At 37.4% G+C, this 24,259-nt stretch overlaps 1 protein-coding gene across 1 annotated transcript in view; it reads right to left on the bottom strand.

Moving 5' to 3' along the window:
• Positions 1–24,259, bottom strand: part of LOC127871812 (kinetochore-associated protein 1-like) — a 191,347-nt gene that overhangs the window by 120,990 nt on the left and 46,098 nt on the right. Inside the window, exons 19-30 of the mRNA XM_052415014.1 lie at positions 23,446–23,554; positions 21,218–21,367; positions 17,234–17,290; positions 16,496–16,612; positions 13,390–13,509; positions 12,738–12,881; positions 11,641–11,739; positions 10,612–10,715; positions 7,866–7,971; positions 5,555–5,692; positions 4,952–5,080; positions 2,012–2,084 (exon numbers count right to left, since the gene is read on the bottom strand). Of these exons, the coding sequence (XP_052270974.1) occupies positions 2,012–2,084; positions 4,952–5,080; positions 5,555–5,692; positions 7,866–7,971; positions 10,612–10,715; positions 11,641–11,739; positions 12,738–12,881; positions 13,390–13,509; positions 16,496–16,612; positions 17,234–17,290; positions 21,218–21,367; positions 23,446–23,554 (1,346 nt within the window). The remainder of the gene's footprint in view (positions 1–2,011; positions 2,085–4,951; positions 5,081–5,554; positions 5,693–7,865; positions 7,972–10,611; positions 10,716–11,640; positions 11,740–12,737; positions 12,882–13,389; positions 13,510–16,495; positions 16,613–17,233; positions 17,291–21,217; positions 21,368–23,445; positions 23,555–24,259) is intronic.

Below are 24,259 nucleotides of genomic sequence, written 5' to 3'. Positions count from 1 at the left end.
ATTAGACAAATATCATTTGTTTGTCTCTATTGAAAGAAAATGAAGAGTCTATATCTCTATTATTGGTTTGTAACCTACGTAGTATACTCGCACGGAAGCATATTAATGCAGAGATCGGAAAATCATTGATAAATGTATTCGTCGTTTCAATGCTTAGGGCAGATAAATTGCGGCAAATCGGAACTCAACTTACGTATAACACTGGCTCAATTAACCGTTAAACTCCACCTCCGTTCTCTGCAAAAGGTTCGAAGGCGGAGCTTTGCAAATGCTATTATTTAATTGGAGGATTTCCATTGAGGAACAAACACACGATTGGTTCGGCATGTTGATTGCTAGACAAAGGAAGCCAATTTTTTCGGCGAGAAACTTGTCGCTTTATTGCTTCAGACAGGAAGCGGCTTTCCTTTGATGACGTCAAACTGTCAATTTACATAAGAGTGCAAATTTTCGGAATTGCTTACATTAAACTTTGGATTAAATTGTCAAAATAAAGCAAAAGCAAAGTTGAGAAATATGATTAAAACAAGTGACCTCAAAATCAATAGGGGTCATCTGCGAGTCATGATCAATCTACCCATGAAGTTTCATGATCCTAGGCGTATGCGTTCTTGAGTTATCATTTAAAAACCATTTTACTATTTCGGGTCACCGTGACCTTGACCTTTGACCTAGTGACCTCAAAATCAATAGGGGTCATCTGCGAGTCATGATCAATGTACCTACGAAGTTTCATGATCCTAGGCCCAAGCGTTCTTGAGTTATCGTCTGACAACCACCTGGTGGACAGACCAACAGACCGACCAACATGAGCAAAGCAATATACCCCCTCTTCTTCGAAGGGGGGCATAATAATTAGCTTCAGTTCAAATAAGACGTTTTGCCTTGTTAATCAACCAGTTTTCATGACAACAAAAACTTTAACAAACACTACCACAACGACGCGTGGATAGATATACCTCGATTTTTTTTAATGAACAATCAATAAAGAAGTGTGAAAATACCAACAAAGACATTTTTTCATCTTTTAATTTTTGTCAAAACTGTTACTACCCCATTCATTCCTACCCTTTCCCGCTTTTTGCTGTTTCGACAACGGCCCCTTCAGTCTATAACATTATAGGGTGTAGTTTTCTCCAATAAAAAAATGGCGGCAATTGTGAAGATTTACGATTACGAAATGGATTTTTTGCAATTTAGCAACCAGGAAAGCATAGTAAAATACGAATTTTTCTTGACTCTAAAGGTTTGGAAATAGAGGTTTTATGCCATAATTAAAGACTTTTATTTTCTGACAGTATATTTAACAGTGCTATTTTACCAGATTTCTGGCTAGTTTACATTTATCTGGTGACCCTCCGATCATGGATTTTTACAAACGGATTAAGGTCATAAACCTGTAAGACTGAGTGTGTTATAGGGTAAATTACCATGTTTACCGGTAATAAACAATGGTTTCAACCAACCGCATTTCAAATGATTATGGAAGCAATATGTTACATGTTTTTACATTTATCAAACCATTTCAGGTAAAAAGTTGCAAAGATGTGAAGTTGTATTTATTTCAAAAAGAGAAATAAGAGTACAACAGAATACAATTGTTGCAGTTTGATTTATTACAATAAAATAATTGACAAACATACAAAACATACCTGTCTCTTATATTTATGAAACCTGTATTGTTTAGATATTTTACGCATCTAAATTTTTGAAAACAAAAACAAATGATTATATTTAAGTATCCAAATACTTACAGTAAATACGGTAGGTAAAATTTACATTCTTGTAAAGTATTTAGTAATTCAAAGCTTTCGGCCCAATTTCTTGTTACAGCGGATGTAAATATCGGGGTTATCACATGTCGTATCAGCACAAATATTATTGATAAGGAAACCGCCTATCATACGAAAATAGAGGGAAGTGAAAATGGGAAAAATTTGAATTTCAATCACTGAAAAAGAATGAATGGCATAAGATACTTAACAACAATTAAGTTTTTGCTTATACATACTCTTTTCCTTGGTCTGTAAATACTTCAGCAAATGAATCGCTGCTTCTGTGTACAACCGTTTTTGTTTCTTGTACTGAAAAATTTGTACAACTTTAAAAATCATTTTTATACAAAAGAGTTTATAATAACACTAAACAAAAGCAATTTGTTCCATCGGATATTCTCTGTATTCATACAAAAAGCTTTGCTAAACAAGGATATCAGTAAAACTGATGGATGCTCCCCAATGATGCTTTGTCAATATATGGGTTAATTGTGTGGAAAAAAGTGAGACCTTGAGAAACCCCAGTAACCTCAAACCTCATCAAAAGGTATCTACATGCCAAATATGAAAGAGATTGGTAAAGTATTGAAGAAGCTATGAGAAACTGTAACAAAAGTCAATTATTAGCCTTGGTTACCTTGAACCCAGTGACCTCAAACCTCATCAAAAGGTAGAGGTCCATGCAAGGTACTTACATGCCAAATATGAAATAGATCGGTAAAGTATTGAAGGCGCTATGAGAAACTGTAACCAAAGTGTGATCTTGAGAAAATCTATTATTAGCCTTGGTGACCTTGACCCCAGTGACTACAAATCTCATCAAAATGTAAAGGTCCATGCAAGGTATCTACATGCCAAATATGAAAGAGATTGGTAAAGTATTGAAGAAGCTATGAGAAACTGTAACAAAAGCCAATTATTAGCCTTGGTGACCTTGACCCCAGTGACCTCAAATGTCATCAAAAGGTAGAGGTCCATGCAAAGTACCTACATGTCAAATATGAAAGAGATCGGTTAAGTATTGAAGGTGCTATGAGAAACTGTAACAAAAGTGTGACGGAAAAATCTATCATTAGCCTTTGTGACCTCGACCCCAGTGACTACAAATCTCATCAAAAGGTAAAGGTCCATGCAAGGTACCTAAATGCCAAAAATGAAAGAGATCAGTAAAGTATTGAAGGCGCTATGAGAAACTGTAACCAAAGTGTGATCTTGAGAAAATCTATTATTAGCCTTGGTGACATTAACCCCAGTGACTACAAATCTCATCAAAATGTAAAGGTCCATGCAAGGTATCTACATGCCAAATATGAAAGAGATCGGTTAAGTATTGAAGAAGCTATGAGAAACTGTAACAAGAGTCTAATATTAGCCTTGGTGACCTTGACCCCAGTGACCTCAAACGTCATCAAAAGGTAGAGGTCCATGCAAGGTATCTACATGCCAAATATGAAAGAGATTGGTAAAGTATTGAAGGTGCTATGAGAAACTGTAACAAAAGTCTATTATTAGCCTTGGTGACCTTGACCCCAGTGACCTCAAACGTCATCAAAAGGTAGAGGTCCATGCAAGGTATCTACATGCCAAATATGAAAGAGATCGGTAAAGTATTGAAGAAGCTATGAGAAACTGTAACAAAAGTCTATTATTAGCCTTGGTGACCTTGACCCCAATAACCTTAAACGTCATCAAAAGGTAGAGGTCCATGCAAAGTACCTACACTAAATATGAAAGAGATCGGTTAAGTATTGAAGGTGCTATGAGAAACTGTAACAAAAGTGTGATGGAAAAATCTATCATTAGCCTTGGTGACCTTGACCCCAGTGACCTCAAACGTTATCAAAAGGTAAAGGTCCATGCAAGGTATCTACATGCCAAATATGAAAGAGATCAGTAAAGTATTGAAGGTGCTATGAGAAACTGTAACAAAAGTCTTCTATCAGCCTTGTTGACCTTGACCCCAGTGACCTCAAACGTCATCAAAAGGTAGAGGTCCATGCAAGGTATCTACATGCCAAATATGAAAGAGATCGGTAAAGTATTGAAGGTGCTATGAGAAACTGTAACAAAAGTCTATGATAGCCTTGGTGACCTTGACCTTGACCCCAGTGACCTCAAACGTCATCAAAAGGTAGAGGTCCATGCCAGGTATCTTCATGCCAAATATGAAAGAGTTCGGTAAAGTATTGAAGATGCTATGAGAAACTGTAACAAAAGTGTGACCATACGGAAGTGCGGAAGGACAAACTGGCAACTATATGCTCCCCATATATATATATATATATATATATATATATATATATATATATATATATATATATATATATATATATATATATATATATATATATATATATATATATGGGAGCATAAAAACTACATTAAGAGAAAAAAAAGGTAATTCCTTAAAAACAAGTGAGCTCAAAATAAATACTGGAAGTCTGTATTATAAGCCGTCATAAGTCATTTATGATACTGATTTTTTAAATGATTTTTTCAAAGACACAATTTTAATTTAAAGATCAGGACTCACAAAATCTTATTGAAACAGTTTTGCTATGTTATGTAAATCATGAGTGTTATGCATAGTAAAACAGTCTAGTAATCATCTGTAAAACATGATTGTAATGGTGTTCAAACAGTCTAGTTATCTTGAATCTTAATGTAAAACATTAATTTAATGGACTGTAAAAAGTGAAGTAATTTCCTTTTAACATGAATGTAATGAACTGTAAAACAGTCTAGTAACCTTCTGTAAACATGAACGTAAAGGACCGTAAAACAGTAGTGTAATATCGTAATGTAATGTGCCCGAAAAACATGAATAAAACAAACTATTACAAGAGCTGTCACCATAGGATGACTTATGCCCCCCTATAAACGCTTGATAGAAGTTATGAGCTTTTTTCGAAACCTAAACGCAGATTTCGAAACCTAAACACTCTCTCTAAGTTCAAGGTCACAGGGGTCAAAATGTGTGTGCGTATGGAAATGTCCATATACACATGCATGCCAAATATGAAATTGCTATCTGAAGCGACATAGAAGTTAAGAGCATTTTTCGAAACACTAAACGCAAAGTGTGACGGACAGACGGACAGTCCGATCACTATATGCCCTCCTTCGGGGGCATTAAAAGTGAAAGTAAATATCTGTACAACACACAACACTTGTACCTTGTCATCAAGTTGGGAAATCATGACAGTCTCTGTAAGGATCACATCAGTCAGGCCCACAATACTTCTTGCAACCTTCACCCCAAGGTCAGAGGTCAAAGTCTCAACAAGCTGCAGACCCTCATCTAGCTAGAAATCAACAAGAAGGGAAAAGCAATTCAACACAGTTATGCTTTATTATCAGTAAAATCCAATGTTGATCAAGATTAGAGGTCAATGGATTCAGTAGATGAAGACCAAAATTAGAAAAGCTCGAAGTAAATAAATAAAGATAAGCAGACCAAAATAACAAAGCTATGCTTCATGTTTAAGTTAAGTCCTTTTGTCACAAGTTCTGGGAATGTACCTAGTTTTATGATTTCAAGGGCTTAAAACCTCAAGAACTTCATTCAGATGAAAAGTACATAGAGAATACTTGGTAAGTATTAAATACAGTTGGTTTATTAAGCTAGGGCTAGGGCTTGGTTGTTGATAATATAATTCATCTTTGGTCTATCAATAAGATGTCTGCTTTTGTATTCATTTTTCTTATCAAATTGACAGCAAAAGCGAGCGCAAATAGGATTTTCATATATATTTTATTAAGGTATGCCTTGAACTGACCCTATCCATCTCTATGTACTGCCTCATTCTAAAGGTGTACATCCTATCCTTGATGTCCAGATCGGTGTACTTGATGATCTCCAGGCAGTTCTCTATGCAGCCTGGCAGGTCTTGTGTCAACATCACGTTCACTAAATGCTAAATAACATACAATCCAAATAATATCATACATCTTGTTGAGCATTCATAATTTCTGTATTAAATGATACAATGTTGTGTATTGTTTTGAAAAAATTTTGAGTCTGTATATAATTTGATGTGTTTGATCTTTTATTTGTCAACCATACACTAAAAAATATAGAGTTTCAAACACAAATTCTTATTCTAACATTTTTCAACACCAATTAACTATAGTTAAAGAATGTGTTTTTTTAAGGTAAGACAAAATCTCTCTTATCATAAATCATCAATATGTATTACAAATGATGCATAACACAACTTGTTTTCATTTTTATTACATAACATTCAATCATATTTTAAAATGTGAAACACCAGTTATTGTACATGTTTTCAGTCAGACTAATGCAATATAAAACATGAAATCTTAAGCTATTCCTGAACAACATATTTTATCTTTGTTTAATACAAGCCTTGTTCTGAGAAAACTGTACAGTCCGCACAGGCTAATCAGGGATGACACTTCAACTTAAACTGGATTTTTGTTTAAAAGAGACTTCCTTTAATAAAATAAGAGATATGATTGTGAGAAATACAATGCCCCTTACTGCGCCACTTTTATTTTTTTTTATCATTTTGCAGGTACAGATAATTTTTAAAAGGGGAGTAATAATAAAAAACATAACTTCCATTGTAAAAATGATCTGTACCTGCCAAATGATAAATAGAAATTATCTCCCTTTAAAGCATGTTACTTTCCTTGAATTTGTTTTTTTGTACCTTTGACCTTGAAGGATAACCCAGACCTTTCACCATGTGCAGCTCCATGAGATACACATGCATGCCAAATATCAAGTTGCTATCTTCAATATTGCACAAGTTATGGCCAATGTTAAAGTTTTCCGGCGGACAGACGGACGGACAGACGGATAGACAGTTCAAATGCTATATGCCACCCTACTGGGGGCATAACAAAAGCTGTCAGAGGACAGCGCGCACGACTTTTTGAGTGCTTGACAGTATAACATAAGCCATCATGAAGAGGGCGGGGGGGGGGGGGGGGGGGGGGGGGGGGGGGGGGGGGGAAATGTGGGAGTGTGATCATTTAATAGATGATCTTTAAAAAATAAGATTATTTTTTTTTGTGGGGTGGGGGGTGGGGATTGGGGGGGGGGGGAGAGGGGGGGGTATAATGTGGGTGTGTGATCATTTCAAAGATGATGTTTCAGAATAAAGAAACAAAAAATTGGGGGGGGGGGGTTCGAGGGAAGGGGGGGTATCGGGGAGGGGGGTGTGGGGGGTGGTTTGCATGTGGAGTGCATTGTGGTATGTAAGGTATGTGTTGCTTTGTCAAACTTTAACATAGATTTATCAATAATGTGCATATTCTAAGTATAAAAGGGGCCATAATTCTGTCAAAATGCTTGATAAAGTTGTCTGCTCTTGTTTATAGGTTGGGGTCATGTTGGTACTCAAGTATGCAAAATATGAAAGCAATATGTCAAGGGACACAGGAAATGTTTGGGGTAGTAAGCAAACTTTAACATAGATTTATCAATAATATGCATAAGTAGAAAAGGGGCCATAATTATGAAAAAATGCTTGATACAGTTGTCTGCTCTTGTTTATAGGTTGAGGTCATGATGATTAACAAGTATGCAAAATATGAAAGCAAAATGTCAAAGGACATTGAAAATAGTTGGGGTAGTACGCAAACTTTAACATTTGCTGAATATTGTAAGTGGAAAATGGGCCATAATTATGACAAAATGCTTGATAGAGTTGTCTGCTCTTGTTAATAGGTTGGGGTTATGTTGGTAAACAAGTATGCAAAATATGAAAGCAATATGTTAAAGGATATAGGAAATATAATTTGGGGTAGTACACAAACTTTAACATAGATTTATCAATAATATGCATATAAGTATAAAAGGGGCAATAATTCTGTCAAAATGCTTGATACAGTTGTCTGCTCTTGTTTATAGGTTGGGGTCATGATGGTTAAAAAGTATGCAAAATATGAAAGCAATATGTCAAGGGACATTGAAAATAGTAGGGGTAGTACGAAAACTTTAACATTTGCACGCTTACGCGAACGCAGACGCTAATGCCGTCGCCGGGGTGAGTAGGATAGCTCCACTATATATATTTTATACATAATAGTTGAGTTAAAAAACCATAAAACATCACACACCTCCACACTGGCAGCGTCCTGTGGCACCTCCACATTCTTCAGTCCATACTTCATGAGGACCTTCCTCACTGAGACTTGCTTCACTTTGTCTTGTATACAGTGCACCCTGCAACACACACAAACATACGGCTTATATTTCAAATGTATGACTTATCTTACGCGATTATGCAGTATTTTAAAGTCCGATCTTTGGCATTTGAATAATGCAACATATTGTCTTATTGTGCTTAATATTAACAACACAAGTCTAGAATAGTGTTCTGAGGACCTTGAATTGATTCAGCTGGACATTTAAAGTTGTATGTAGCTATAAATTAGTTTTCATGGCCGACTTATTATGCATCATTATATTCCTGAGATTCATAGTGGTGTTGCTGTTGGTAGGATTGCATTCAAGGCTTATACTCATGTGATGACCTCACATAAGAAGCTCAAGTGGGCTGCATCACAAAAAATGGGTCTAATTTCATATGCCCCAAACAATGATCAAGACATGCTGCAAAATCGCTGCGCAATCCGCTATTAAGTCACTTATTGTTTTGTGGTCTCATTACAGGGTGGAAATTGACCAAGATGGTGCCCATGAGAGGCATATGGCACATGAGGCGACACAATTGATTTAGTTTTCCAATTCACGGCACTAGCATCATTATTTAAGCCACTTGAATTTTTATTTCACATTGTTAATCTTTATACTTGGTAATTTTTTTAATAAGAAATCACGTTTTAACAACAAACAAAACACAATTATACCATAATCTCCATGAAGCTTAAGAACAGACCATGAGTACCGTACACAGTTGTGATGAGAGACTTACTTGCAGTGTTTAAGCAGCAGACCATGAGTACCGTACACAGTTGTGATGAGAGACTTACTTGCAGTGTTGTACCGTATACAGTTGTGATGAGAGACTTACTTGCAGTGTTGTACCGTATACAGTTGTGATGAGAGACTTACTTGCAGTGTTGTACCGTATACAGTTGTGATGAGAGACCTACTTGCAGTGTAGTACCGTATACAGTTGTGATGAGAGACCTACTTGCAGTGTAGTACCGTATACAGTTGTGTTGAGTGACCTACTTGCAGTGTAGTTCCGTATACAGTTGTGATGAGAGACCTACTTGCAGTGTAGTACCGTATACAGTTCTGATGAGAGACCTACTTGCAGTGTTTTAGCTGCAGACCACAAGTATCGTATACAGTTGTGATGAGAGACCTACTTGCAGCGTTTAAGTTGCAGACCATGAGTACTGTATACATGAGTACTGTATACAGTTGTGGTGAGAGACCTACTTGCAGTGTTTAAGCAGCAGACCATGAGTACCGTACACAGTTGTGATGAGAGACTTACTTGCAGTGTTGTACCGTATACAGTTGTGATGAGAGACTTACTTGCAGTGTTGTACCGTATACAGTTGTGATGAGAGACTTACTTGCAGTGTTGTACCGTATACAGTTGTGATGAGAGACTTACTTGCAGTGTTGTACGGCATACAGTTGTGATGAGAGACCTACTTGCAGTGTTGTACCGTATACGGTTGTGATGAGTGACCTACATGCAGTGTAGCACCGTATACAGTTGTGATGAGAGACCTACTTGCAGTGTAGAACCGTATACAGTTGTGATGAGTGACCTTCTTGCAGTGTAGTACCGTATACAGTTGTGATGAGAGACCTACTTGCAGTGTAGTACCGTATACTGTTGTGTTGAGTGACCTACTTGCAGTGTAGTTCCGTATACAGTTGTGATGAGAGACCTATTTGCAGTGTAGTACCGTATACAGTTTTGATGAGAGACCTACTTGCAGTGTTTTAGCTGCAGACCACAAGTATCGTATACAGTTGTGATGAGAGACCTACTTGCAGCGTTTAAGTTGCAGACCATGAGTACTGTATACATGAGTACCGTATACAGTTGTGGTGAAACCTACTTGCAGTGTTTAAGCAGCAGACCATGAGTACCGTATACCGTTGTGATGAGAGACCTACTTGCAGTGTTTCAGCTGCAGACCACAAGTACCGTATACAGTTGTGATAAGAGACCTACTTGCAGTGTTTCAGCTGCAGACCATGAGTATTTTATACATTTGTGATGAGCGACCTACTTGCAGTGTTTAATCAGCAGACCATGAGTACCGTATACAGTTGTGATGAGAGACCTACTTGCAGTGTTTCAGCTGCAGACCATGAGTACCGTATACAGTTTTGGTGAGAGACCTACTTCCAGTGTTCAAGCTGCAGACCATGAGTACCGTATACAGTTGTGATGAGAGACCTACTTGCAGTGTTTCAGCTGCAGACCATGAGTAGCGTATACAGTTGTGGTGAGAGACCTACTTGCAGTGTTCAAGCTGCAGACCATGAGTACCGTATACAGTTGTGATGAGAGACCTACTTGCAGTGTTTCAGCTGCAGACCATGAGTACCGTATACCGTTGTGATGAGAGACCTACTTGCAGTGTTTCAGCTGCAGACCATGAGTACCGTATACAGTTGTGGTGACAGACCTACTTGCAGTGTTTAGGCTGCAGACCATGAGTACCGTATACAGTTGTGATGAGAGACCTACTTGCAGTGTTTCAGCTGCAGACCATGAGTACCGTATACAGTTGTGGTGAGAGACCTACTTGCAGTGTTTAAGCTGCAGACCATGAGTACCGTATATATATTTGTGATGAGAGACCTACTTGCAGTGTTTAAGCTGCAGACCATGAGTACCGTAAACATTTGTGGTGAGAGACCTACTTGCAGTGTTTAAGCTGCAGACCACTCTGCACTATGGACTCCACCCGAGAACTCCATGGGATGGGAGCCCACTGGATGATAGCCAGCACACCATTGATCTTTTGCTGAAATCACATACAAGCAATGTTAGCATGACCCCCTCATTAATTATTTAGATACATGTGTACATATTATGTTAATATATTTTTGAAATAAGATATGAGCAATTTTTAAACTACCTTCAACAATGAAACGTATTTTTGCTGTTTTTGTAAAAGGTCCAATAAATTACTTTAAAGTAAGGCATCAACCTGGTGACATCATTATACCTATGTATGAAGAGTGCTTATTAAGAATCATTATTTTTTAAACATAAACTTAAATGCTAGGAATGAAGGTCAAACACACAGTTAATAATAATAGGAGGAATTTAACCACATTCTATAGCTGCATCATAAGATCTAGAAATAAGTGCAAATAAGACTTGTATCGTCCAGGAACGACACTTTTCCTTTTATGGTGTTAAATGAATTTATGTCTTATTAAATGGTGTCTCCTATAAACAAAAGTTGCACTTTATGTAGGAATTAAAGTGTCCCGGAAAAAGAATTGGGACACCATTTCACAAACATACATTAAACCTCACCAAGTGTTCACAAAAATTTTCATTGACTTTGAAAACCAATTTTCTTGAAAACAAACAATTGATATTGAGTAACAGCAATCTAAACTTTGTTTTAACTGAACAATGATTTTCATGGCATTGATTTAATATGGCTTGTTCTGAAGATGGGCCAAATTGTTAGCAGATTGTTGAAATCCTTTTTTATAGTTTTTAATTGATTTTTGTTGTGAAAACTAAATCAAAATCATTGATGACAAACAATAAAAATCCATATAAAATGCAATTGCAAATCCATGCCAGAATGTTTTGTGAACACAGCTCCTGATTTTTCCAACACAGCGTGTACATCAGAATTTTCAACAGCAAATATGAACATAACACTAACAGGTACAATATATCATAAAACTCGTTACCACATGTATTACCTCAATGTCAGAGATACAGTCCATGACAGCTGCTGCCTTTGCCTCCCAGGCAATGTCGGCTCCAAAACTCTGTACCTGGCTGTAACGCTCCAAGAGGTCCTACACAAGGCATAAAGAAAGTATCTACTTATTTAATGCCAGAGCAAAAGTGTTGTCCCAGGTTATCCTTATCAGAAATGACACTTTACAAATGCACTGGAATGTTTAGAAGAGCCTTCCTTTAAAATACAAAAATCTATGAAAGCGGAAAGAACTTTCCCTGATTAGACTTTTTGCATTAAGATCTTTTTTTGAAGAACAATGCTCATATTCTTGTGCTAGTGTAAGTGGATCTTAAAGGAGAAATTCTGCATATAAAAACATGTTATCAGCTAAAACCGGTTACAAACAATCTAGGCGCCGGCTACTTTTCTAAAAAAAATATCAATTGGAAATGGCCCAAAAATGCCTGTGTCTGTGTTTGTACCAATTTTGATGTGATACTTTCACTTTTGTCTTTCAACAAACTAGCAGGATATCATTATTCTAATGCACATAATTTTCAAGCAGAAACACGCACTCATTAAAGCTTGATAGTTCATATCTTTATGTAACAGTTTTTCACCCACTTTTTTAAATGCTCGTAAATGACGAAGATTGACGAACACAGTCAGAGGTATTTTAAGCTAACTACGGACATTTACGGCTGGCTAACTTAACCATCAACCAGTCATCGTCACATAAACGCGGTGAATTTAAATTGTTTGCTTAAATTAGATCATATTATGCTGAGAAGCACAAATCACGATGCCTACACAAAAAGAGACTTAAACAGTGCCCAGTAGACTCTAGTCAACACACTCTAGCCAATTTGTGTAGGCCAATTCAAGATAGAATTAGCAATCCGTTCATAGACCAATTATATAAGATGGAAACTTATTCTTTCAATTTCATGAGCAAATCATGTATAACTCAGCACCTTGCATAAAGAAACACTGATATGCACTTCCTTTTTCTCTTCTTCCATACCTTTTCGAAACTTCTTTTTAAATAATTGTAAGTGACAAAAGTGTAATTTAAAAGCAATATCACTTTCAAAACAGTTAACTTTGCGGTACCATGATGTACTTGGAGAATATCTGGTTCTGATTCAAGCCATGTTCAGCAATGTACGGACGTATCTGCCTTTCCAGTGTCTGACTGATCAACTCAAGGGCAACAACTTTGTCCAGCATGCGAAACACAATAGACTCCTCTGTTTCCTGAAGATAAGAAGTATGTTACTCTAAAAATGTGGAAAAGCTTTCAAACTTTACAAAAAGAAATATAAGACTTCCAAGTTTCCAGAATCAGTTTCAAAATTTATATCTCTTACAGTATTTTACGAGCAATGTATTTGGAATTTCATACAAATAAGAGAGAAGTGGATGTGTAGATAAATTGTAAAGACCCATTTTCGTAGAAAAATCAGCAACACAAACATAGGAGGAAAGAACATTTCATGAAAAAGCTGGCTCGAGTGACCTAATTTGTGACCCACAAGACCCAGTTCAACACTCGGCTGAGAGATCATGGTGACAAATGGCCTTACCAAGTTTTATCATTCATTTAAAAAAATTGGCCAAAACATAATTGGGAAAAACTTCCTCGACAATGCACTTAGGTGAGCTAAAAACAATTGTTGATTATAATTTCAAGTGTATTTTCTGTGCACTTGGTAGTCATGTTGCAAAAACTTTGATTTTAATGAAGGGTTGTGGGGCAAAGTACCTTGAGGAACTGTGAGAGGGACAGACGACACTTGTACTTGTGAATGACGTTGTCAAGCTGGCGCAGTTTCACTATCAGGGTGGCAAGAGGACTCAGAATTTCCTCTGCATTCACCTGGGTCTGGCAAACAAATAAAACATAAAATATTTTGAAATTGGGAATACATTTGTATAATGAGTGCAAACAACTAACTGTTACACATTAAAGGATGCAAAGGAGCTCATAAGCAATACTTTCCATACTCCAACCAATAAAATACACACATGTGTACCTTTTTTGAGAAGTAAGAGATGCTATAACAATTGTATACGAAGCTTATCTGAAACTTTCTGAGACCATCCAAACATTTGCTAAACCCTTACCTCCAAAGGTATTTATAAACATTTCTTAATGCACAAACAAGTCTATACACTACAAAACACAAGATGTTTGGAGACATGTAAGCACCCCCCATGAAATGTTCACAATTCTGTTTAGGAAGGCCATGTTTCTTAATCAGCCTTAAATCGGGGAAATACAAATGTAAGTGTTTACTGCAGATCCAGCCAAACCTGTACAAACAAGCAAATTCGTTAAACTGATATCCCCCGCCAATATGCTTCTGGACACAAAAAAGTGTTATATTTGACACTCAAAAAAGCATTTATTCAAGATACAAAGGGCAGGCTGTCAAGTGACCTTTTTTCAAAAAGTAGGAAAAAATAGGAACTACTTTTGCAAGAAAAGTAGGAAAAAAGTAGGAAAAAGTAGGAACTTTTCCCTTAAAAGTAGGAATACATTATACTTATTTTTTAGACACAGGTCCAGGAAACATAGCTTAAAACAGAGCAGGAGTGCCATCACATGTTCTGTATGGATACCCACTTGAAGCTACCTTAAGGGCCCAGAAGATTTCAGCCTTTTGTACCTGTTCCTTGTGTGATGGATGTACTTGCATACAGATAGATTTATCCCCACAACCCTGAGAGCTGCTTGGCTTTTGGGCACTTCCAAACAAACGCTTTTGTGAATTATCATGCATGTATTTCATGTTTCCCTTGTGTTTTTATCCATCTGCATGACTTATAAGTTGATTAGCACCAGAATTACTACAAGATGGACTTCATTCAGACAGTACAATATCTTGCAAACTCATTGCCGGTATCTCTCTTGCACCATGTGTTTTTCCACTGTTGTCCAACTTCTCCATCCATGAAGGGTTAAACTTTGTTTTCCCACTAGGAATTTTAGCACTTATAGTGTATCTATGATAATTAAGTTTCAAGCAAAGCTACCCTGATAAAGAAGTATACATGTAATTAGATGCTGTTCATTTTGGTGTATCATCAAATAAGTGGTTAGAGGTCTTCTGTGTATCGATATAAAAATGGTAATTATATTGTGCATGTTATATCCTTAAGCAGAAGACCAAATTTATTTAGTGATACACCAACTTGTTGTACAAGATTAATACTAGTATATAAAGCAGTGTAAATGCTCTGCTACAGCTACATTGTGAAACCTTTAAATTGACAATAGGGTGCAGTTATAATGACTTAAGTTACATTCAAAATGACTGGTCATTGCAGAGCAGATTATGCAACTGGAGATAGGACCTTATCACCTGACATCTTTTATGACAGCATTGATTGGGCAATGAAACAGTTGCACTACATTGTTTATTCCAGTTTCAAGTAATGGCTTTTACATTATTGATGACTTTGCGGGAGTGTAATAATGCCGTTTAATAATTTTAATACTTCGCTTTAACACCTTGAAGTTACCTCACTAGCTATGGCATCATTAGACAAGAATTGTGTTTGTCCCAAACACAATGCCCACTATTGCGCAGCTTTGAAATAAAATTTCAATATATCATTTGGCAGGTTTAGAAATTATCTCCCTTTTAAAGCTTATTACTTCCCTTGGATTGTATTTTTTAACTTTTGACCTTGAAGGACGACCTTCACCTTTCACCACTCAAAATGTGCAGCTTCATGAGATACACATGCATGCCAAATATCAAGTTGCTATCTTCAATATTGCAAAAGTTATGGCCCATATTAAAGTTTTCGGACGGACACACACACACAGACAGACAGACAAACGGACCGACAGTACAACTGCAATATGCCACCCTACCGGGAGCATAAAAATGTATCAGGGCATTTAGGCTCTGTGCATTTATCTTTAATTACTAAACATGATGTACCTATGATATCAATAGAACATCATATCCGTTGTCATGTAATACAGAATTTATTACATTATATTTGTAAATGATGAAAACTCGGCAAAGCATCAGTTTTATCTTTTTTCCAATAACTTGTGTAATAAATTCCATATTACATAACCACTCATACAATGCATGTATCTCTATATCTCTACATTCCAAACAGCAATATCATGTAAACATGCATAAGGTTTGGTCAAATTGTTGTCAATGGAAACAAAATAAAACTGGAATAAACAATGGGTTCCCTCAGCTCTTGCATCACTGGGAACTGTGTAAGGTAGTGAAGTCTGCAGTGTACAAATGCTAAGGAAGTAAACAAGGCACTATTGTTACTTTAAAAAAAAAATTGTCAATAATTTTAAAAGTTACATAAGAAATAAATATTTATGCTCCTGAAGAGGTGCTAGCAGACAGTCAGCATGGGTTGTCAGGTCTCATCTAGATGAATGCACATTAACAGGGATACAGTCATGCCATAGATTCATTCATCCTGCAAGTTTACTTAGTAAACTCTTTAAAAAAAAAATATTCTCCATTGAAAATGAAAAAGTAGGAATAGTAGGAAGATTTGGTAAAAAAATAGGAAAAAGTAGGATCCTGATGAAAAAGTAGGAAATAGTAGGAAAAAGTAGGAAAAAGTATGACCGCTTGACAGCCTGAAAGGGCCATAACTCCGTTATTAACAGATGGTGTACAAAGCCATTTGGCATGCATCATCCTCTTATCCATATATATACTAATACCAAGTTTCAATGAAATCCGCCAAGATATGGCTCTGGACACAAAAGTGCCGGACGGACGGAAAGACGGACGGACAACGCCAAAACAATATCCCTCCGCCTATGGCGGGGGATAAAAAGTAACAGTGTCTGACAACACAATAGCCCGTACCTTGTGTGCGCTGTCCTCAGCCATGCAAGTGTCCTCCTCCGTCATAGGCGACGTGGCGTCCTGCAGTTGGGCATGTAGCTTGCTGGCAAAGCCTATCGCATTCAGGGGCCAGTGATCCTATTATGGCAGCACAATCATGTTACAGAGGGTAAATGTCAGATCAGAGTGTTTGCATACAAGTGACATTTGCTGCCTAATGGGACGTAACTAATGTGTTATTGTTGCAGCAATTATGCAGACAGCACATTTTAAAGCACAAGTATTCTTCTCTAGTTTTATTATGATTCAACAAAAAATACTTTTGTCTGTACATATCAAAATGACCCAACAAATACTTAATGTACGACAACACCATTTGTATGGCAATGTCATGGATTATATAAATATGAGCGGCAATCAGTAAAAAGGGGATTTAATGCATGTACATAATGTGTTGTCAAAGATAAGCCTGTGCAGTCAACACAGGCTAATCAGGGATGAAACTTACCGCTTTTATGATATTTTTCTTTAAAAGAAAGCCTCCTAACGCAAAAAAACAGTTTAGGCGGAAACAGCAGTCCCTGATTAGCCTGTGCTGACCACACTTTACGCACATGCATTTAACACACAGGCTAATCAGGAACAACACTCTCCGCCTATATAAATATATTATACACTTGTTTTTGTTATTTTAGTTGTTTTTACACAATCACACAGTAAGTTATACCATGTATAGGCTTAGTGTTAAACTGTTCTTACTTTATCCTTGGTCTCCATGCTCTTAGCTATCTCAATCACAAAATCAATGATGTCAATCTGAAACATATGTCAATCAATCAATAGTGTTACATATATTCATTTCAAACAATTTTTGTTAGTCATTAAAAAATAAATACTACTGATAAACCTAATATCACAAAAATAGCAAAATGGAAAAATAAGTTCAAAACAATAATAGCATACACATATACTTGAAAGATGTTGATTCCATAAAAATAAAATAGTTAACTCAAAGGGAAAAACAATATGGAAAGCAATAAACAGAATACTGATACAATGGGATGTGAATTATGTTCCTCTTTCTCAAAGGAAACACAATAATCAGTGTTTTATAAACCGAAATACCAGCAAATGGCATTTCCAGGGCTCAACATTTACCTTAAAAACCAACTTGCCCTGCCGGGCAAGTTTTCAGATCTACTTGCCTTGAATGTAAAGCCACTTGCCCAAACATGAAAAATCACATTAACTATAAACCTCATATTTTTTTTAATAAAGATCAAATTGATACACCACAAAACCTTTTTTATTTTTGCACATTTAACAAAATTATTACAGCAATTAATGTCTAAATTTAATGCTCTTTGTTCTTTTTTGCACTTGCCAGGGCGGACAACTAGATTATAAAACAAGAGCACCGCATAACCGGTGCCATGCTCGGCTGCGAAAACTTGTCAGAATTTTTATTTTTTATTTTAGAGGTCACGGTGACCTTGACCTTTGACCTAGTGACCCAAAAATGGGTGTGGCGTGTAGAACTCATCAAGGTGCATCTACATATGAAGTTTCAAAGTTGTAGGTGGAAGCACTTCGATTTTAGAGCCTATGTTAAAGTTTTATATAAGAGGTCAGTGAAATTGACCTTGACCTAGTGACCCAAAAATGGGTGTGGCGTGTAGAACTCATCAAGGTGCATCTACATATGAAGTTTCAAAGTTGAAGGTGGAAGCACTTTGACGTTAGAGCCTATGTTAAAGTTTTATATTAGAGGTCACAGTGACCTTGACCTTTGACCTAGTGACCCAAAAAATGGGTGTGGCATGTAGAACTCATGAAGGTGCATCTACATATGAAGTTTCAAAGTTGTAGGTGGAAGCACTTTGATTTTAGAGCCAATGTTAAAGTTTTAGCACGACCCCTACGGACGGCAAGCTGGCTATGACCATAACTCGGGTTTTCTTCGAAAACAGCCGAGCTAATAACTTGCCCGGACCCAACTTTTACTTGCCAGGGGCAATAGGACAACTGTTAATGTTGAGCCCTGATTTCGTGACATTGGTATGATCAAAATGGCAAATTTACGATAAATTTATGTAGTGGAGTTTGATGATATATGTGGATTAGATAAAGTCATAAGCAACAATTGTCGGAGTACCAAAGAATGGAAGCAAGGGGCCTTGATGCTAAACTAAATAGTAAAATGTGCATAACATGTCATGGACAGTTTAAAATATTTTGAGTCTTTTTTTTGTTGAATCAGGTCAGAGTCAGTCGAGTGCGGCTTTCCTTGTCTTATTCTTAATGGCAAAAAGTATTTTTTCCCAATTCCAGTGTAAAATTAACCATTCATAGTCTAACTTCTTATTATTATTTGAGATGATCAGTCTAGAAATAAAGTGTTTTAAGCTGCAAAATCCATTTTATTGATATGTTATGTTTGGAATTTACTGTTTTATGAAAGTTTATCCTCAACAATTCAATATTTATAAATCAAATAATTAATTATGTTTCCCAATTAAGAGTAATACATTGATGTGAAAATTCCCTATTTCACAGTTGATATTCACACAATTAGAAAAGCCCTAGATTATAAGGGTTTGTTTAAGATAGACCTAAGCTGCAACTATATTAAGTGTTTAAGTGTGATAGCACATGGTGAAACTGCTTTACACAACAGAAAAATCAATTCAACCAAGAAACAGCATATTCAAATTATTTTTAGTGAAATAAGTTCAAGGTCAAGGAGTGGTTTGTATCAATTTTCATCAGCAAAAACTAGAGCTTTGCCACAGACGTGACGAATACCTTCACATGCCGCATTGACACAGAATATTTTGCATGCTGTCTTCACAAAAAAACAGCAGACACCATGCTCAATGTTTAAAACGCACTAAGTGACCCCATGACCTAGTTTTTGACCTGGCATGACCCATGTTCAAACTTGACCTATACATCATCTAGATAAAACTTCTGACTAACTTTGGTGAAGCTCGGATGAAAACTTCTTTAATTAGAGAGCAGACACCATGCTCCATGTTTAAAACGCACTAAGTGACCCCGTGACCTAGTTTTTGACCTGGCATGGCCCTTGTTCGAACTTGACCTATACATTATTTAGATACAACTTCTGACCAAGTTTGGTGAAGCTCGGATGAAAACTACTTGAATTAGAGCAAGGACACCATGCTCAATGTTTTAAAACGCACTAAAAGACCCCAGTGACCTAGTTTTTGACCTGGCATGACCCATATTCGAACTTGACCAAGTTATCATCTATATACAACATCAAACTAAGTTTGGTGAAGATCGGATGAAAACAACTTGAATTAAAGAGCAGACACTTAATACAGAATGACAGACAAACAGACCGACAGACAGACAAGCTCACTCCTATATACCCCCCTAAACTTTGTTTTGTGGGGGTATAACTATGTAAGTATCCATGTTTTGCAGGGATGGAAATAAGTGGTTGCCCGTTTGCCCCGGATCAGTAGATTTTGGCCTGGGCAACTATGACTCAAAAGTTAATAGTCCAGCCGGGCAACTAGCTTGTTTAAGCTTGAAACAATTCAATGCAATTAAACATTTAATAAAAATGGAGACAGTGGATTAATAAAGAGTTTCATAATATTCATTTATCAAGGCCAAAGAAATGATTCAACTCAGACTCATATTATTAATAAGACAGAATACACAGAAAGTGTGTCATGTTAGCAATGCTTTTGTTTGGTTATCTATTATTTTATTTTAAACAAGATTGTCAAGCTATACGGTCCCCTACCGGTGAAACTCCACCATTGTCAGTATTGTTTTTTTACATTTGTTGCCATAGCAACCACAATTTTTGACGTAGGAACAAAATGAATTGACGTGCATAATCTCCATATTGCCATCTGTCCATGTTTCAAGTTTCATGAAAAAATATGAAGAATATTTTTTAAGTTATCGCAGGATCCAGAAAAGTGTGACGGACTGACAGACAGACAGACAGACAGACTGACACACAGAGCCCAAACCAAAGTCCCCTCCGGTTTCACCAGTAGGGGACAAAAAGTATAAGAAACACATGTAACTACATGTACTGGGCCGGTAGTCTTTAACTGGGACACCTAAATACTAAAGATGGTCAACCAAGTGGGCAACCAATTGTAAAACCTTAGTTTCCATCCATGTTTTATAGCAAGCGGCTTTGGTTGTAGACAAAATGGTACAATTTACAAACCAATACAAATCCTATTTGTATGATTAGTTAAAATTCCAAATCAATTCAAGGTTAGATGATATGTGTGCTGCATAGGGATTGTCATAAGCACCAAATGCCTTAACAACATGTTGATGCTATACAGAACTTTAAAATCTACTTAATTTTTCCCAGACTGGAAGACACGACAGAACAAACACGAAAAGCCTCCCACATCAAGATGCATGTCTTCATACAAAAAGCGCACCTAAAGCAATAAATGAGCCTTGTTTTGGGAAAACTGGGCTAAATGTATGTGCGTAGAGTGTCATCACAAATTAGCCTGTGCAGTCCATAGGGCAGGCTAATGGGGGAAGACACTTTTTGCTTTTATGGAATTTTTGGTTTAAAGTTGGTCTCTTCTAAACAAAAACTCAGTTTATGTGGAAAGTGTCATCCATGTTTAACCTTTGTTGACTGTACAGGCCTATCTGGGACGACACTTTACGCAAATGTATAAAGCCCAGTTTTCCCAGATTTAGACTCCAATCTTCACTACGTACCAGTGTATGTGGGGCAAGGCGGACCACTGCAGGGATGAGCCCCGAGCTGAGATAGTCCTGCAGGTCTGACGAGGGCACCTTGTGGAAGTGTAGCAGAGACAGGATCTTCTGGATCAGGGGGCCACTCATCCTCTCGGCAGACCAGTTACACTGGAGGCAACATAGTGCAACCCATGGTAAGTATGACATGTCGGTACCAAGCATCAAGTATTTAAATATATATTCCTGTCCCATCAAGGACTTTCATATGTTAACATAATTAAACATATTTCTTACAGAGGAAATAGTATTTTAAGTTCTTAATCGTCGTTTTTACATGAAATAAATAACTTATGGTAGACAGCAGATACAAATTTCACTTGTCACTTAAATGTTCAGCTGAAATGTTTCACTGGAGAAAACATGGAGTGACCAAGATTTACAATGCCCAAAAATGACCCTTTCTGTCATGTCAGACATTGTACAAATGACCAAGTTTATAACTCACCAAAACAAGATACTTGCACCAAAGTCATACAAATGTGTAATTGGTAAGAAATTGTTAAATATTACAATATTCTTAAAGCTATTTATTTGATCTCTTGATCTGAACATTAATAGGGGTCATCATACCTTCAAGCCAAACCAGCATACATTTGTATATGACCGTCAAGTGCATAGCACTACTAATTTCTTCAAAGGAGGAATAATAAAACATGCTGGCTAATTGTTCAAGATACGCGACTGAGAGAATTAATAGACCTAAAAAAGAACATGACATTCTTTATGAACAGGTGAAAGGACATTTCCTAAATAACGGCAAAAGTGACTTATATCCTAAAATTACTGTGTCACAGCAATGAAATCAAGGAATATGTCGATGACTAGATGTAAAAATTCTGTCCTGCACATGCACACTTTATTATAATTTGATAACATGCTTCAAGTTTCCATTTTATCCCTTGGGAATGCAGCTCATCAAACCTAGAATATTTGAGATGGCAGCCATGTCAATTGCAAAGTTCAAGGGCATGTTACTTAGGAATAATTGGATAACTATGTTGGAGAATTGTTTCTTGCGTAGGTTCACACCATTGTGATGACATATTATAGTTAAAAAGTCAATGGCTTGACAAATTGGCACTAAGTAAACTCCACAAACCTATGTTACATAGCAACCATGACCATGTCTAAGTTCAATGGCACATTACTCATGAATGAGTCTTCCAGATCTTAATATCATAATGATGGCATTTCCTGTTTAAATGTTATAATGAGTAAGTACATAGCTTAATAAAGTTACTACAATTAATGATTTTTTTATAAAATTGCTGAGTTTAAGGGCACATAACTCAGACCTGTGTGGATAACAGGGCATGAAAATAGTCTTGCACATTGATACTTCATCTGGAGTACATTTTCAAGTTCAAGGGGACATAACTTAGGAATAAATGGATCACTGTATGTGAAAATAATGTCTTGCACTCATACCATTCTGGGCTGTCCCTGTGGCGTTTTGTACTGTCTGTGCCTGCCTACTTGGTGCCTGTTCCAGATGATGAAGGCACTAGGGAACTGCCCCTGTTCGTGTACTGTCTGTGCCTGCCTACCTGGTGCCTGTTCCAGATAATGAAGGCACTAGGGAACTGCCCCTGTTCGTGTACTGTCTGTGCCTGCCTACCTGGTGCCTGTTCCAGATGATGAAGGCACTAGGGAACTGCCCCTGTTCGTGTACTGTCTGTGTCTGCCTACCTGGTGCCTGTTCCAGATGATGAAGGCACTAGGGAACTGCCCCTGTTCGTGTACTGTCTGTGCCTGCCTACCTGGTGCCTGTTCCAGATGATGAAGGCACTAGGGAACTGCCCCTGTTCGTGTACTGTCTGTGCCTGCCTACCTGGTGCCTGTCCCAGATGATGAAGGCAAGAGGGAACTGCCCCTGTTCTTGTACTGTCTGTGTCTGCCTACCTGGTGCCTGTTCCAGATGATGAAGGCAGGAGGGAACTGCCCCTGTTCTTGTACTGTCTGTGCCTGCCTACCTGGTGCCTGTTCCAGATGATGAAGGCAGGAGGGAACTGCCCCTGTTCTTGTACTGTCTGTGCCTGCCTACCTGGTGCCTGTTCCAGATGATGAAGGCAGGAGGGAACTGCCCCTGTTCTTGTACTGTCTGTGCCTGCCTACCTGGTGCCTGTTCCAGATGATGAAGGCATGAGGGAACTGCCCCTGTTCTTGTACTGTCTGTGCCTGCCTACCTGGTGCCTGTTCCAGATGATGAAGGCAGGAGGGAACTGCCCCTGTTCCAGTAGCCCAAGAGCCTCCTTCATGATGTCTGCATGGATGAACTGCTGCCACAGGTCTCCACTGAAACAGGGCACACCTAGATATGAGCACAGAGCTCTTGAGAAAACAAAGCTTAATGCATGTGCATAAAGTGTCACGCCAGATCAGCCTGTGCATTCCACAATTAAGGTATTTTTCGTTTGAAGGAAGTCTCTTCTTCGTAAAACTCTAAGTTTATGAGTGCACATGAAACCCCGTTGTGGCAGAGCGAGGCTCATATAAATTACTACCATCAAAATAAGCAGACTGTCCAAGCCAGCCTCAATCCTCACATACATATAGATTACTACCATCAAAACAAGCAGACTGTCCAAGCCAGACTTAATCCTCACATACATATAGATTACTACCATCAAAATAAGCAGACTGTCCAAGGCAGCCTCAATCCTCACATACATATAGATTACTACCATCAAAATAAGCAGACTGTCCAAGCCAGCCTCAATCCTCACATACATATAGATTACTACCATCAAAATAAGCAGACTGTCCAAGCCAGCCTCAATCCTCACATACATGTAAATGTAAGACCGAAAATTTTAACGAGGCAACTGTACTAAAGCAGGATTTGGAGCAAAACTGGTCTACTACTTCAAGACGTGCCTTCTTGCGCTATTTTTAATCAGTACCTTAATTACTCTGTATAATATACAAGTAAATTCAGCTGTTTCCCTACAATCACACTTTAGATGCTGTTGTTTATAAAAGCGTTCCGATTGTCAACAA

The sequence above is a fragment of the Dreissena polymorpha genome, chromosome 3, assembly GCF_020536995.1.
Source record: "Dreissena polymorpha isolate Duluth1 chromosome 3, UMN_Dpol_1.0, whole genome shotgun sequence".
NCBI lineage: Eukaryota > Metazoa > Mollusca > Bivalvia > Myida > Dreissenidae > Dreissena > Dreissena polymorpha.
This window is presented reverse-complemented; position numbering and strand designations above follow the sequence as displayed.